At 38.6% G+C, this 16,470-nt stretch overlaps 1 protein-coding gene across 1 annotated transcript in view; it reads left to right on the forward strand.

The window, feature by feature from the left end:
* ARL15 (ADP ribosylation factor like GTPase 15) overlaps positions 1-1,247 on the forward strand; it is a 251,818-nt gene extending 250,571 nt beyond the window's left edge. Inside the window, exon 8 of the mRNA XM_032095496.1 lies at positions 533-1,247. Within this exon, the coding sequence (XP_031951387.1) occupies positions 533-580 (48 nt within the window). The 3' untranslated portion in view covers positions 581-1,247. The remainder of the gene's footprint in view (positions 1-532) is intronic.
* The last annotated feature ends 15,223 nt before the right edge of the window (positions 1,248-16,470 follow it).

The following is a 16,470-nucleotide window of genomic DNA, read 5'->3' on the forward strand; positions in this document are numbered from 1 at the left end:
GTTTAGTTGGAATAAATATTAGCAAGTTCTTTGAGGATGAAGCACAGGGGGAAAATAATACTTTAGGGTCATGGAAAATGTCTAGAGAATGGTAAAATGGAATTTCAGCCCATTTTGTAAAGGGGAAGTTTTTCCTATGGAATTCTTGCAATGAAGCAGTTTTGAGAAAAAAATTTATTGACTACAATATTGTCTTAGCTTTGTAAAGCACCATGGGGTGAGTATGCCATTTGTCTTTATAACGGCACATTCCTATTAGGAAAAAGAGAAAGTAGTTCTTGCACCATGATCATTTTGTCTCCTCATCTCACTATGACATAATGAAATTGGAATTGGAGGGATAGGACAGGACCCTGAAAGTCATCTCACTTTGGCAGCTTCCAGATGAGAATAATAGCTGAAGGTGTTTGCAACAGTACAAGTTCTACCTTTAGATTTATCAACCTTCAGGAGTTTGAAATCAGCTTTTAACACATGGGTTTCAATATAGAGTGGTGGGGCTGAAAGAATTATGTTTGTTTTTTCTTTACAGGAAAAAACAATTGCCAGGATGTCACATCTGTGCTGGGCAGTGGAGTGAGGCTGCAGAGGGGCTGTGAGTGCCATGCAAAGGCCTCCTTCCATTGACAGTACAATTCCAGACAACAACTCCGTTGCCCTTGGCTGTGTCACTGTGAAGCCTAACTCAGCCTTGGAAGTCTGTTGTTTTTCCATAGTAGTACAAAAGTCTAAACAGATCAGACTTTGTTTTGTCTGCCATTTAAGCTTACCACCAGTGATGTTCATCCAGGCATTCTTGGTTTGTGATTGCATCTTCATGTGGAATAGCAGCAGAAGGAAAACAAAGCTCCTTCTGGTTTTTGTTTTATGCACATGTGTGTATATTTGCACACATCAGTGGCTTACAAGACACTGCGCCTGGATCCTGCTAGCAAGTAGGAACAAACACTGCACCGAAATAGCAGGGAAGAGGACTGGCAGGGAATGCTGTGGTATATTGTGCTAGTGACCCATGATTTCAAGTACTTTGAACTAGGCTGCAAATCAAAGCATACTTGCAGTATGTTGCACTAAGAACCTTTAGATAAGAAATTCCACTTTGTGGCCAAATGTGACAACAAAATGTAAAGCAGTTTTGTATGAATTACCTAAGGTTTGACTGCATCCCCTACTCTTACTTTGTTAAAACATTGGTATGATGTTAACAAGTGATAAATTTTACAGATAAAGGATATGTACACAATTAACAGAGATTGTCTTGTCTTAATCCTTAAAAAGAAGAGAGTAACTTGTTTCAGGTTGTTTTGCTTGTAAGATCTGGGTCCTGTAAGCAGTTGTGTACATGCTCACCTTCATTTCCGCCAGGTCGCATGAACTTAACTGGTGAAGTTAAATGTGTGTGTAGGATTTGATCAGTGCTCTTAAAAATCTTAAACAAGTTTAGCAAACAAAACCAAATATAGAAAGATTAGGATTTATTCTGACAAATACTATATAAATTTGGCTACATTTACAGAAAGAATTTTGTTTAAGACCCTTCAACAAAATTCAGTAAATGTCTTTAAAGTCCTGTGTATTTTTTAACAATGCAAATGTCATCCTCCTGGGGGAGGGGGAAGGGAAATGATGTGAAGACCCTTTCGTTTCTAGGATGTCATGCTGCTTGTTTTTCGCAATATTACCAAAAGGTTCTAATAGCCTCTTTTTCGTTAGTGTTTCTTTGTTCACTCCTGAATTGATATAAAAGGAACAGATACTTGATATGGGATCCATTTTCTATAAATTATCATAACTAAATTTGGTTGCTCTTTTTACCTTTTTCCAAAGTTTCTTAGAGGTTTAATGCTGAGAAATGTACAGAACAAACTTAAAGGGGGGAATTAATCTGAACTTTGAATATCAATATAAGAAAACAGATATTGATTTTTTTTTGACTCTAAATGTGTAGTTATGCTTCATTTATTAAAACACAATCATTAGCCCAACAGTAAAAAAAATCAACAGTTGGGCTTTATGAAGTTTTTATTGCTTTAAATTTCGCAAACAACTTTTAGAATTTTTAAAGATTGTTTAAATTAGATGTTAGGATGTTAGTAGTCCCACGCAGCTGAAGTAGAGAAAACAGAAAATAACAGCTGCTCATTTAAAAGCAGTAAAGTGTCTACAGATTCCCCTACTAAAAAACAGTAGTAAATAAATATAATACCAGAGTTTAGTGATGCTTTCCCTTTTGTGATTCATTATTCAGTTTACATCATCTATCTTTCTATGGAGGGCATAGAAATTAGATGGATTAAAAAAACCCAGTGAAATGGCTGCTATTCCTCCCCTGTGTTATATATGTACAATCACATGTTTGTCCTATAAAGGGCCAATTAGATCTAAAGAAAAAATATTGTAAAAAACTGCACAGAACAAAGCTATTTCCTTCCCACTGCCAGCTGAACAGGTCTATGTAATTGCTGAAGGCACAGTCGTCTCCTACTAACTGGTTTTTAGGTGCCATGTGAAATACAGTGGTGGTGCTGATGTTTAATCTGGGATACTTTTCCTTAGTTACAAGGTGCTGTGACACAGTCTGCAGTTTTAAGACTAAACTGTGATTACTTTTGTTGTTTGAAAAGGAAAATATTGAATTTTATGATAGATACATCCTGTGTCAAATTGACTCAGTGCATCTATTTCAGACAATTGTCTATCACAGGGCAGAAGGTAATTTGTGTGGCAGGAAAGTGCTCCTAAATTTTCAGATGCTTAAAAACTAAAGTTAAAATGTTAACTTTCAGTTCACACACTGCCAGAGTTTTGCCTGGGTTGCTGACTGCAGACTTGAACAGCTATGTCAGCTTTGTGCTATACCACTAGTATAGCTCCAAATGAAGTTTTAGCAACAAATAGGGAGAAACTCAGATTTATAGCATGAGAATCACTTTGAGACATGAAGCAAATTTTAACTATCAAAGGCTGCTTTCTTTATTTTGCTACTATTTCTAGGTTGCTGTAAATGATATGACATGGGTGAAAGACATGGAAGAACTTGACTTGAAATTCTGGGATTAAAAAAAGAATCAAATGTCTTTTGCTAGACAGTCACCATCTGATTTCACTGCAGATGGAAAAAAAAATCCCTTACGTTTTAGTCTCCCATGCCCTCCTTTATACACTACAAGGGAGAATGTATCATGTTCACTGAGTGGGAGATGTATTACATTTTTAAAGAGTACTTAAGGGTTTTTTTCTGCTCAGCAGTGAAAGAATGTAACACATCAATTGTTAACTCTGCAGTAAATCTTCAATGTGCAAACAGAAATAATCATTCAGAAAAAAAATCAATGCAAGCATCCCACGGACAGTGAGGTGATATTAAATGACAATATTAGCCACAGATGTTTTCATTTGAGTATAAACATGTCTTGGTTTGATGGTAGCTCTAGGAAGGAGCTGGAAGAGAGTAAGCAGTACTTTCTCCTCCTCACTTTTGGTGTTTAACGAGCACCCTAACCACGATGGGTTTCGTTGGATGAGGCTACTAATTATTTTGTAGTCAGAAAGTGCTCTATAAAAGGCATAAGAGAGTAATTCAATGCAGTTTCCTTTTATCTGCCTTGCCAATTGATGTCTATACAGAGCGAGCAGGGCTCCCCAAACACATCAGTCTGTTTCAGATACACAAGATTAAGTAGCAAGTGACATTCAAGAGCAATCGGCCCACCCAGGAGGAGTGAAACCAGCGGAAAAGCTGTCAGATTCCGCCTTTTCTCCATTAATCTTGAAGCTTTTCAATGCTGCCAGGTCGCATCTCCATCAAACAAGCTGCGAAGAGTGTCGGGCTATTTTCTTTAGTGTCACCCTCCCCTCCCCGTCGCCCCATTAACCCCTGCCATGCCAGGTTCTTCTGGTTTGGGAGCAGCTCTTACGTTAAAACCAGTAGGTGGGGGCAGCACAAAGGGCTGGATTGAGCCCAGTGTGGACCTTGTTTTAGGTGCAAGCCAACAGTTAGGTGGTTGGGGAAGAATGTGGCAGGGGTTTCTTCTGTGATGGAACTGTTCAGAATGCTTATGCAAGAAGGTAGGAAAGAGCAGGTGAGTTTGTCTTCTATAACCAGAGCACATAATGAAGTACTCTCTTCCAGGCTGGTCTGGTTTGGGGTGAGCTGTATTTTCCATAGTGTGGACTAGAAGTGTAGATTAGATGTATAGATTCATGCTTTCCTTCATTTGCAGGTGATTTTTTGCCAGTCTTTGTTGAGTTGGCTGCCTTATGCAAGATCCAAGAGTTGATCATGGCATAGATATGAACCTTATTCTTCCCTGGGCAGTTCCTATAGTGTGTTGGACACACTGTGTAGCTGTCACGGAGGAGGCGTTCAGGCTAGCGGTGACCTTCAGAAGTTGAATCATAGAAGCAGAGGGTGGCTGAGAGGCCGGAAAGTGGCACAGATTGTGAAGTGTTCATGTCAGGAATAAGTGATAGTATATGTTGGAACTGGAGCCAAGTGACTGTGTTCCTCTGATATGAGGGGATGGGTCTGACTGGAAGGAAAGAGGCCTCTTTACTTGAGTTCCTAGGGATTGCATCCTGAGGATCATATTGGGGAGGGTGTGGTTTTCAGAAGGAGCTAGTTATTGGGAAGACAAAATCCAGATCTGAGAAGCTAAATCTGTGACTATAAAGAATAGATGCAACATGTAAAGGCAATGATGCACCTCAGCTGTATCTGACAGCACATGTCTTGGGAAGGTTGTATGAAACATATAGGCAGCATATAGTGATGGCTCCTTGGATAGTCTTCTAGCTTGCAGTAGTTTATAGATTCTGTAGGAGGCAGCATCTCTGTCTCTCCACCTCCCTCTTTTTACTCTAATAATATAATTGTAGTGTTTACTTTTCTATATTCTATAAATCTCTTATGTTCCTTTTCTACAAATGATATTTGAGTATCTGACGGTCGCATAGACAGTGGATTTTCTTCTACCATCAATCAGAGAGTGAGAATCACAAAAGAAGTGTGCCCCTACCCAAATCACATGCCAGTATTCCCTTTCTCGCTTTCAAGAAGAATCAAAGCCAAGTAGAAATTGTCAGGGAGGGGCTGCAAAGTCAAATTATTTCAAGTCTTAAACATGTGAGGTGACTGTCCCATCCCCAGGATGAAGGAGTACCAGGAGGACGTGGCAATGGTCAGTCTACGGGGAATGTTTACTTGTATCCTATCCTGGTAGATGCACCCTGGAAAAGTCTACCAGATCTCACCTTGAATGTTAGAGAGGGGGACATAGTTCCTCTATGCTGTCCACTCCCAAACACCATTTATAATTCTCTGTCTGTGCTGTTCCAACAAAAAGAAATTATATAATTTAGTTTGTAGGGTTTTTCTTTTAAAGGAATTTAAGAGGATTTTTTTACTAATGCAGTATAGGTTACTCCTTGTTTCTCCCTATTAGCTACTGTTAAACAAGATGTATTTTATTTAAACATGCAGAAACTGCATTAGAAAATTTAACTTTTTCAGTTACTGCTTTAAGTATGCCCCTAGTGAATATGTTTCAATATGTTTAAGTTCTTAAGCTATGTTTGTAGATAATAGGCCTTCATAATTTTTATAGAATTCTGCCTTTAATGGCTAGCTGTGTTCATTCTCCAACTGCTCTTTATCAGTCTCCTGTCTGAGCAGACCAGTTGTTTCAATTGGTCATTCTTCACATAAAGCACAACTCATGGTAGCCTTTGTAAACTCAATTTTGCATTAAGGCAGTGAAATCTGCAGCAATTGGGGTATTAACACATTTAATTTAAGAATCAGGTTTTTCTGGGAAAGTGGCTGTGTCATTCTCAAACATGCATACAGAAGGACAAATAGTGTGTGAAACAGCCAACGGTGAGAATAGGCTGAAAATTGTACTTGGAAAATAATAGCTGTATAGCACAGGCTTAGAGGGAGAAACACCTCTACTATGACTTTGTTCAGACTACTGGCAAGTAAACGTTCACCTATTAAAGTATTTTAGGTAAAGAAAATTTTGTATGTCAGAAGAGATAAAGACTTTAATACTTAATCAGTTGTAATCTCTGACTGACTGGTTGAGGTTGGCTAGCATGTTGTACGCTGTGACCCAGTGCAGTGTCGTGTTGTTAGCAGGTGTGATTACACAGGCCTTTATGAACAATCACCACATTAAAGGTGAGTCACCTCCGCTCTGTCACTGCATTGAACATGCAAGCAGAAACATATGGACATGCTGAGATAGTCACTAAGGTACTTAGTGTTTACTATGCTTTGGTTTGTACTCAGCAGACAGAGCAGGAAAAAAATAATGACATTACAGTACTGGTGTAAGAGCTGAATAGACCACTTGAATAAGACACTCTTTCCCAATGCTCACGACTCACCCACGCACCTGGCATTCACCAAACCCACACAGCCAGTATGTCCCACTCCTAATTTTACACAATGGCTAGACATGAAGTTTTCCTATTATGCTCATCTATAATTCAATGACATTTATCTTTACTAACAACTACAGTAGCTGTCTGTTCTCCACAATGGATTACTGCCAATATACAGAAATGAATGACCTTAAAATGTCTCCCCTAAATATCTCTCTACAGTTTCTTTTCCCATGCACAGTCTCCACCATACTCCCCACCTTTCAAACTGCCTCCCCACCCCAGACTGAAAAATAAACTGGTATCAGTTGCCCCAATGTAAAACAAGATTGCTCTCCTACCTTCCTTTTTCTCTTCATTTTCTAACTTTATCGCCCATGTCCTTTTCCTACTCTTTTTTCCTGCCTGTTGCTCTATATTTTTGTTTGTTTTCCTGTCTGGTTTGTGTTCCCAGTTAAGGATAACTGATCTGTTTATAGCCCTTATGGCATCTATACTCACATTTTGTCACACCTTTCCATAGTCGTAACTACTTTACTGTTGCTAATTGCTCTGCTTCTCTCCTCTACATTTCCATTCAGGCCTTTCATAATCTACCAAGAGGTTTAAGCTCCAGTGCTTTTCCTTTCAGTCACTTGAGTTGTATTTCTTCACAGCTTAATCTTTTTTTATAGGCATAAGTCAAACATGCTGGTTTGGAACATTTTGTTTGTGCCTGCTAGATTATGCTAATTAAGGCCGCAAGACCTTCCTGATGCACAGTCTTAAGTGGTACTTCTGCAAAATCCTATGGGATTGCAGTATATAACTGATTTTGGAACCAAGATTCTTTCTAAATTTCCATGCAAATTCCTGCCTTAAAAAAAGGGAGGGGACACACCCCCCACACCCCCTCTTCTGACATCATCTTCACACAGAGGTTACGAGTCCAACAGTTAACCCAGCACTGCCAAGTCTACCACTAAACCATGTTCCCAAGTGCCACATCTAACATGTCTTTTAAGTACCTCCAGGCAGGGTAACTCCACCACTTCCCTAAGCAACTGATTCAATGCTTGAAAATCCTTTCCACGAAGAAATTTTTCCCAAATTTCCATTTAAAACTCCCCTGGCACAACTTGAGGCCACTTTCTCTTATCCTATCATCTTTTACCTGGGAGAGGGGGCTGACCCCCACCTGGCTACAGCCTCCTTTCAGGCAGTTGTAGAGAGTGATAAGGTCACCCCTGAGCCTCCTTTTCTCCAGACTAAACACCCCCAGCTCCCTCAGCTGCTCCTCACAGCACTTGTGCTCCAGACCCTTCCCCAGCTCCATTGCCCTTCTCTGGACTCCCTCCAGCACCTCAATCCCTTTCTTGCAGTGAGGGGCCCAGAACTGGACACAGCACTCGAGGTGTGGCCTCACCAGTGCCCAGTACAGGGGGACAATCCCTGCCCTGGTCCTGCTGGCCACACTATTGCTGATCCAGGCCAGGATGCCATTGGCCTTCTTGGCCACCTGGGCACACCCTGGCTCATGTTCAGCTGCTGTCACCAGCACCCCCAGGTCCTTTTTCACTGGACAATTTTCTAGCCACTCTTCCCCTCATCAGTAATGCTGCTGGGGTTGTTGTGACCATTATGATCCAGTTCCACCAGTTTATCCTTCCTGGATCTCTGTTGCATTAATAAAAAAACAACTAGGAATTCCAAAGGTCGAGAAAAAAAGTTCATTACATTCCTGCCTCTGTCTTACTTTCTTCAATTCCTTCTTATTTAATCTTTCTACATATGCAGAGTTCAGTCAAAAACAATAAAATTATTTAATCTAAAGCTGCAATCTCTGATGAAAAGGATTTTGCTTTAACCAAAATGGTCTGTCAAAACCCACTATTTTTGCAGAAACACAAAAATAGCTTGGAAAGAGCTAAATGACTATTTTATTCTCCATCTTCTTCTACTGTTTCCTAAAAAAAATTCCAATTATCAGACTTCAGTGGATCAAGAGATTCAGAAATGTGTTTTCCTGATAAGGTGAAGTTATTATCTGATGTGTATGACTACAATAACTGATGTATTAAATAACTGCCAGCAATCATTCCTTGGACTAGACCAACTCACAGATGAATAAATGAAAATGATGGTAAGTTTAGCATCTAATCTAGGTACTTATAAAATTCAACAATGTTTTCTTTGTCAGTATCAGAAAAACGTAAGTAAACTTTGGCTGAAGAAAATATTTAGAAACACTGCAAGACCACAAATACTCATTTCTATTGGGGATCATCAAGTTCTTGCAATGATTCTTAGGGCAGTATGTTCCAATAACATTCCATTCTTTGTTGAAAAGCTCAAAGAAGTTTGATTCCTAACATTCATATGCACACATTATAAAGAAAGGGGGACTGAACTTTCCTTACAACCTCAAAGTCCAACAGAAAAATAAACGTCATGAGTCTGACAATGAAAAGAATAAAATTATTCACGTGCTGTGTGTTTCTCTGAAAGGCTTGCTTGTAACTCTTGAAGGTTGAAAAAAATTAGGGTACCTATTCATCTCTGTGGCTGAGGTTACATAATGAGTAACTACTCTAGAGGAGCTCTTACCTCTTCTTGGGTATAAAAAACTCTGGAAAAGTGAGTGTAATTTTGCTGGAAAAATCTAGATTGACTTAAAAACAGATGCAACATTTTGAAACCTAATATTAGACCATTTTGATCTGCCGTGAAGCATTTTCGGGAGTGTGGAATAGAGTGGGGTAGTTTATTTTATCTTTATGAACCTTATGGTCTTCCTGTGACTCACAGAGATGCATATAAGGTCAAATAAGACTGTTGTTTCAAAGCCAGCAAGACAAGCATACAAAAGAGGCAAGAAGGCATTACATAAAATATCTAATGGAGTTCCAATTTTCTCCAATCATATACTCAGCTGCACTTTAACATCCATTTACCATCAAATTAAAAAAAAAATAATTGTGATTTTTCATAAACTGTTTTACTTTATGGGCTTTTGGAATTCTTAGCTCCAATCTAATTTTGCTGGTAATACTATTTATTTATTTAGTTAGTTAGTTAGTTAGTTAGTTATTTTCTAAATTCTGTTTTAGAGGTCTTAAATAGTTTTTCTTAGGCAATATAGAAATAGTTACATTTTCTGTTATTCCACTACAACAGTGATGCAAACAGGAGCTGTGGACCACAGAATGCACAAAACCCAGCAGTGTCTGGCAGTTGTCTAACACTGGGAGTCAAAACTGAAGTCTGGACTTGAAAATGGTTGTATCTGTATAGGTATCTTCGACCACTTCATTTTTTGTTTACATTTCTAACCCCTCCTCTCCTCACAGTTCTAAAAGAGAGCTTGTGCAAAGTAATAAAAGAAAGACAACTCAGAGCTACAACCACTGGGGTTTCAGAGCAACTGCTATATATTGCATTACAGGAGCCAGGAGCTACAACAAAACTTCAATTTTCACGTTGGACATATTTTCTAATAGAAGAGTAAATTGACATTATTCTCTTGGTAAAGTGGAATTCTCTGTGTCACTGTAGTGGAGACATGTGATGTGTTAAAGAATCCACACAAGATTCATATTCTACACACAAGTTTCAATTACTGACTTATTTAGAAATCACAACTTATCTGCAGTACAGCAGTAATGTAGCAGTATAGCAGCATAGCAGCTAAAATGATAAACCTGAATTATATGTCACCTTTTCTCAGAATATGTCAAAGAAATATGCCTCTCCCTGCCCAAAGGGATTTTATTTTGGGAGCATTGTACATCTTCCTACTGAGTAATCATGCCTGCTTTAATTGTTTTTTGTCAGATATTGCCAGTCCAAAGACTAAGAGCACGTATTGAGACTTTTTTAGCAGCACTTTGATTTATTTTTGAGAAAGTGGATTTTAATACCAGAAACTGTGACAAGATCTTCCTTGTAATGGTGATGTACAGTGGCAGGGTATTCAACGGAAAGTTCTGTAGTATACTTGGGGGTGTGTGTAAGTATGTCAGGCAATGGAGACTTTAAAAAACAGTATTGAGCAAAACAAGAAGAGTACAGACTATTAATTATACAGATAATATTATCAGGATGAGGATAATTTGTTTTTATACATTGGAATGTAGAAAATACCCATCACCTTGTGACTCTCTAATGTGAAGTGCATATCATTTAATGCTCATCTCTGCAAGCTCTGGGACAGCCACTGAAATCCCTGGAGAGGGTTATTGCACAGGTACACCAGTTGACAGCAACTGGCTGAAACATTTATGCCTTAAAAAACCCCAAGTCTACAGAAATGTGTTACATGCTGCCTCAGTTCTTGCAGACCTCTATCAGGTTACAGCCTCTGTTTGAATCACAGCGACAAAGACTGAGCAAGCTTTATACCCCTCTGGTGGGAACAGTCTCCTGGGTAAGAGGCACCCTTTGTTCTGAGGTTGCTCAGCCTACAGGAATTTTGCTCAGCCTATAGCCATTGAGGAATTGTTAATTTTGTGGGAATGGTCTTTGGCATGGACCTTTTCTTAATCATGTGCACCTGACAGGTATTTTACAACAATAGTGCTGACTGGCATGTAGATTCTTTCACATTAAGAATTAAAACACATTCAGACTGATCCTTGCCTAGTGAATTTAAGATCACTCCATCTTATCATAAGCTTCTGTCATGCCTCATGAGAAAAGCATCAGATACACCCAACAATAAAAAACACCAGGTGGAAAAGAACACAAGGGACGTGCAGTGCTCAGTGCACTCAGTGCTGAGTTAACACTGCTGTTTTTATTAACTGGTTTACCATGCTGGATTGAAAGGATGGGTCTTGCTCCCTGCCATGGAGAAGGCGCTCACAGGGTCTGTTTTTCACCACAGCATCGTTCTATCTTTTTCTGGTATGCAGCTTGCTAAGAAGTTATCATGGCCCATAGTACCAGCAACTTGGTTTTAATCACACATGAAATGCATAAAGAAAAGAATGCTTGCTGGTGCATTGTTTTGAAAGGCAGTGCTGACTTGATGGCTTAGGCCAGATGCTTTCTTGGTAGATGATGTAAGAGCAACAAGATGAATACGCTTGCTCCTTCTAGTCTACCAACTCTGCATGCTCTTCAAGATACCATGTACAAAAACACAGCATCAACTTCCTTCAACAATGAACAGCCAGTCATGGCCTCTTTTCGTGATTTCATCCGTACAACTTTGTCTCACTTCTGGAATCCTTCAGCTTGCTCTTAATGACAATGGGGGCTTTGGCAGAGCACTGAGGATTGGTTAGCTAACACACTGCATTTTATTCTTATCTTTTTATGTCCATTGTTTTTATGCTGCTATTTCATATGATAGTCAAGGGTTGTTATTTCTGACAACTCAGATAATTAATCTCCCTCCAACAGCTCTTCCTGTGCAAGGAGCAATAGTTTCCTCTTCACTGAAACACTCTAAAACCCAGCATTTTGTGGCAAAAAAATAGCCCCTGCATTTCAGTTAAAAAAGAGAAATCGTTTTTCCATGCATACCTACTTCATCATGCATTTATTTTGCACTGTCTTCCAAAATGGCCAGTGTCAGTACCATGAAACTTTGAATGCAGGTTTAATACCTTACATCTGTGATAAGCAAACATTTAATTTCTTGCTACAATTTTGAAAACATGGACACACAAAACAAAAGTGTTGCGAATACCGCTGATTGATAGGTAGTTTCCAAACCCACTTCAATGCCAGAACAGAATGGAATGTCTTGTGGACACAGCCAAGTCTCAGCAACTCATAGAATTGTTTAGGTTGGAAAAGACTTTTAACATCATCTAGTCTTATCATTCACCCATGTTCCTCTTCCCTTCCCTTATCCAAGCTAGAATATATACCTATGTGTATCTCACCTGGCATCTCCTTCGGTAAAAACCTACCTCAAGAAATTATATGGCAATGCATTTAAAGTTCCTAGAAACTGTGAAGGAAAGCAGCTGTCTAATTAAAATAGCTATGTGCTACATACTAACCTGTTCAGTATATTACTCTTGTCAGTTTTTGAAAACTAACAAGTTCAAAGAATAAATTTTGTCACAGAACTTTGGAATTTAAAGCTAAAGCTCACATACTGTTTGGCAGTCTGACAAAAACTGAACTTTGCCTGGATTTGGATGAAAATTTGATGAAAATTTACTTTGCTTACATACTTGGTTTCTTTTAGAGGAAAGTGTTGTTGGTACTGTTGTGGAGGAAGGTAAAGCCTTTATCTACTGGAAACAGGCAGCTTGATTCTTTACCTGAGTTGTTAATATTAATTTCATTGAAACCTACATATTTAGTTATGATGGTTTTCTTAGCTCTAAGGTTAAGTTGCAGTTAAGTGATTAAGGAAATATGCTTTCAAGTAAAGTTTACACATTTTATAATGAACAGTTCTTTCTTCAGCCCTTAAATAAGGAACAGAACAGTAAAGCTATCAAAGGACTATCTTAACATGTTGCCTTTCCTAAACAATTTGAGCTTAGAAAATCAGCATTTGTTTCAACAGTTGCAATCCTGATATACGTCGACCACTGTCACATTGCAGTTTTCAGTCTTGATGAATAACTTCCCCTTCTCCTTCATCTATCTTATTTGTGACTATGCACAAATAATCATCAGATTGGCAAACTGTGTTGCAAATGGAAGGTAAATACTAGTAGGCCAATCACCACCACTGGCACCGTTGTTCTAGTAAGAAAACAACTCCCATTTGTTATTTATTGACTATATTGACTATATATGACTCTCTCCTTGTTGTTTTGAACTTTATAAGACAAAGTTTGTAGAGAGAGGTGACAGCATTTTTCGGCCAACTGATGACAGAATTTTGTTTGAAAAAAATACCAACTCGATAAAGAAGGTGAAAATGTAGACCTACCCTCAGTACCTTCAATGCTCTAAACGGCTACTTGTTTTAAGATTTATTTATGTATGTATTTATTTATTCTAGACTAGGTCTCTGGACATGGCTCACACATTGAAATAAAATTGCTAAACCCAAAGTATTTCAGTGCCATCAGAAGGCAGTTAAAAACTACTCAATCAATCCATGTTTGATTGCAACTTGTTAACAAGTTACAAATTACTTCCTTGAAAACAACAATAAAAATCAGAGCAGCAGTTTATTTTCCCCAGTGTTTAGCTGAAAATTTTCAGTGTCTCCATTTGATAGATTGACCAGACTGGTGTTCCAGACTCCCCACTTCAGAATCTGATTTGCAAGTCACTGCCAAATTTACAACATTTCTACTTCTGAGAAAATTCTTAGGCTGTGATCTTTCATACTCAATCAAACGCTGGTTAGGGTTAACTGCACTTTGTGGCAGAAACACATTTTATCAGCTCTAATAACAACAACCAACTACAATTCCCAGTCTGAGTAATGTTTTGGTTTTGCATTGGGCATGATTTATGGATAAAAGAAATTAAAGCAATGGCTACCAAAATGATTTAGCAAATGACAAGCCATATGCCTGAGAAGAGATTAAAGAAAGAGTTTGATGTGTTTGTAATCAAAGCCTAGAAAGGAATCTGATTAGGTATTTTAATTCAGAAAGCCCTCACCAGAAAGGGAATATTGGTTAAAGCACCTAAGAGGAAAGGTGTATGAACTGGTTATAAATAAAACTAGTCTGTAAATAAGAATTTTGAAGATAAGCCATTCTGGAGTAGTATTTGAAATAATGTCCACAAGGAATAAAATGCTAGCAACTCACAAGTGTGTAAGTGGGATTTGATGACAGGATAGAAGTGATCCTGTTGTTCAAAGTTAAAACTTGTGATTTGTATCTTTGGGTGGTTAACTTCTTGTATCTCTAACAGAGCCTTGAAAGGAGACTGTATTTCCATATATCTTTTTTGCACTATGTTTTAAATACTTTAATGCTGCCAGCTGTTCACCTGCAGGGGCCAGATTTACATTTGCCTTCAGAGTATAATTTGGCCTTTGGGGAATGAATGTAGACGGGGTTACTTTCTTTTGAAGCATCGGAAAATGGCCACAGAAAGTGATGGGATATTGGGGCAGAATTTACTAGTATTTTCATGATATTGAAAAAAACCCTTATCTGCTTCTGCTCAATTGTTTAAGAGGACCTTGATTGTCAGATCTGTAGTCACAGAGGTTCCTGTTCTGTTTTCATAATGGATTTAACAGTCTTGTCTGTTTCTGCCTTTATACATGGGGTTAGACAGTGCTTACTTTCTAGGATCCACTAGGCAGTTTCTCTTCAAAAATGTCCTATTGCTAAGGCCATGGTTGGGACACTGCTTACGTTTAATTTTTCCAATTTTACTCTCACATATGTCAATATACGTCAACACCCCATGATGATTGGGGTGGTTTTTTGTTTGGTTTCTTTTTTTCTTCTTTATACTGAACCTGCATTTACAGCAGAGATTTTTGTAGACAACAGAAGAATATATATCCATGGTTGGCTGTGATTGATTCCAGGTCCCTCAAGACCTATGTTTCTTATTATTTAAGTTCACCAAACAGTTGTTGAGCCTCTGTGACTGTGACTAGTTGGAAAATGTTTGATGCCCTAAGGAACATTAGGCGTAGTGAACTGCTCCATATGTCCTTTGCCTGAACATTCTGAGAATGTGTGGTTTGCAGAGGAGATGTGTTTTGGGTTTTTTGTGTGCAGGTACTCCTAATTCTCTTGTATTATAATCTCCTAGACTCTTTTTCACCAGTTCATCAGTTAGAAGAGTAAGTTCTAGCTTGGGGGGATGCGCGTTTGTAATAATCACTCCATCTAGGTTTCCGCTCTAGCTCCAGCATGTAGGCATGTTGGCAGCATAGCCAGATTTGGTCTTTGGAGAATGATGCTGAAGATGTGAGGTCAGAGTCCTAGCATTCTATGCCAGATGGCATAAAAAACATCTCAGCAACTTACTTATCACTGATATTTTTTGGTACCATTCCTAAAGCAATGTAAGAGATTGGACAACGTGCAATAGGGACCCTGCTTAGCTTTCTAATATGTCATTCACCACCTCCTATCGTCAGTCTTGACACTTGGAGAGAGTATAGGCCACTTCTTTTATTGCTTCCAGACGTATAAAGCCAACCTTTAGTTCTACAATTAGATTTATGATGAGTGAGACATATTTTGGAGATAGTAACTTCTACTAACCCAGCTCATTCTATGTGTTCATCAGCACCTTGATGATGCTGCCATGCACACAGCAATGGGCAACCCCATTTTCCCTTGTACATAAGCAATTCCAGAGCTAAAAATGCTTTGCAATATATTACAAATTTTCTGTTAAACATACTGACTGACCAGAACAGTAATTCAAGAAAGGATCAGTCTTGGTAAACCACTCTGAACCACCCTGCTGGAGCTAATATGATGTCCATTCACTGAGCAGAATTGTGAAGAACCCTGAAAGGAAGAATAATTTATGTATCCTTAGTTATCATTGAATGAGTAGCATCTACTTGCAATTACAGCTCAGCTGTGGATAAAATGGGATGGGATGTAAAGAGAATACCAAGAGCAGGCTAACACTATTCAGATATCAAACCAGTTGGGAGCCCTTAGGGAAACATCGGAACATAAGCTTATTTGATTAAGCAGCATTTCAATCTTTGTTTAGCTGGATGGTAAACATCACTTCCTATCACTGGATTAGCATCTGCAAGGTACCAACAGTGAAACACACTCACTCAAAGGAGACTCGACTGTTGCTCCTCTGATGATCACTGTTTTATAACACCAGTTTGTGCAGTACTCTTCACCTTTTGCACATATGCCATAAATGCACCATCAGAATACTGCATCCTGAGTTGTTAGATGGTCTTTAATGGAGCCCCAGATATCTCCTTCACTTATAAATCTGTTAAAAGCTTTGAAATAGCAGAGTACTGCCTACATGTATACAATACAATGAGCAATTAATTTGTGGAAATTGAAATGAGAGAGAAAAGGTATAATATATTTTACTTTTGGACGTAACTTCATTGGCAGGAGGTAGTTACTTGGTGTCTGAAGATTAAAGTAGTGCTTTATCAAAATAAGCATACAACCCAGACTTGTCCCGCAGGGAGCAGCGTTTCATAAATACATA

This window comes from Corvus moneduloides, chromosome Z (assembly GCF_009650955.1).
Source record: "Corvus moneduloides isolate bCorMon1 chromosome Z, bCorMon1.pri, whole genome shotgun sequence".
NCBI classification, from domain to species: domain Eukaryota; kingdom Metazoa; phylum Chordata; class Aves; order Passeriformes; family Corvidae; genus Corvus; species Corvus moneduloides.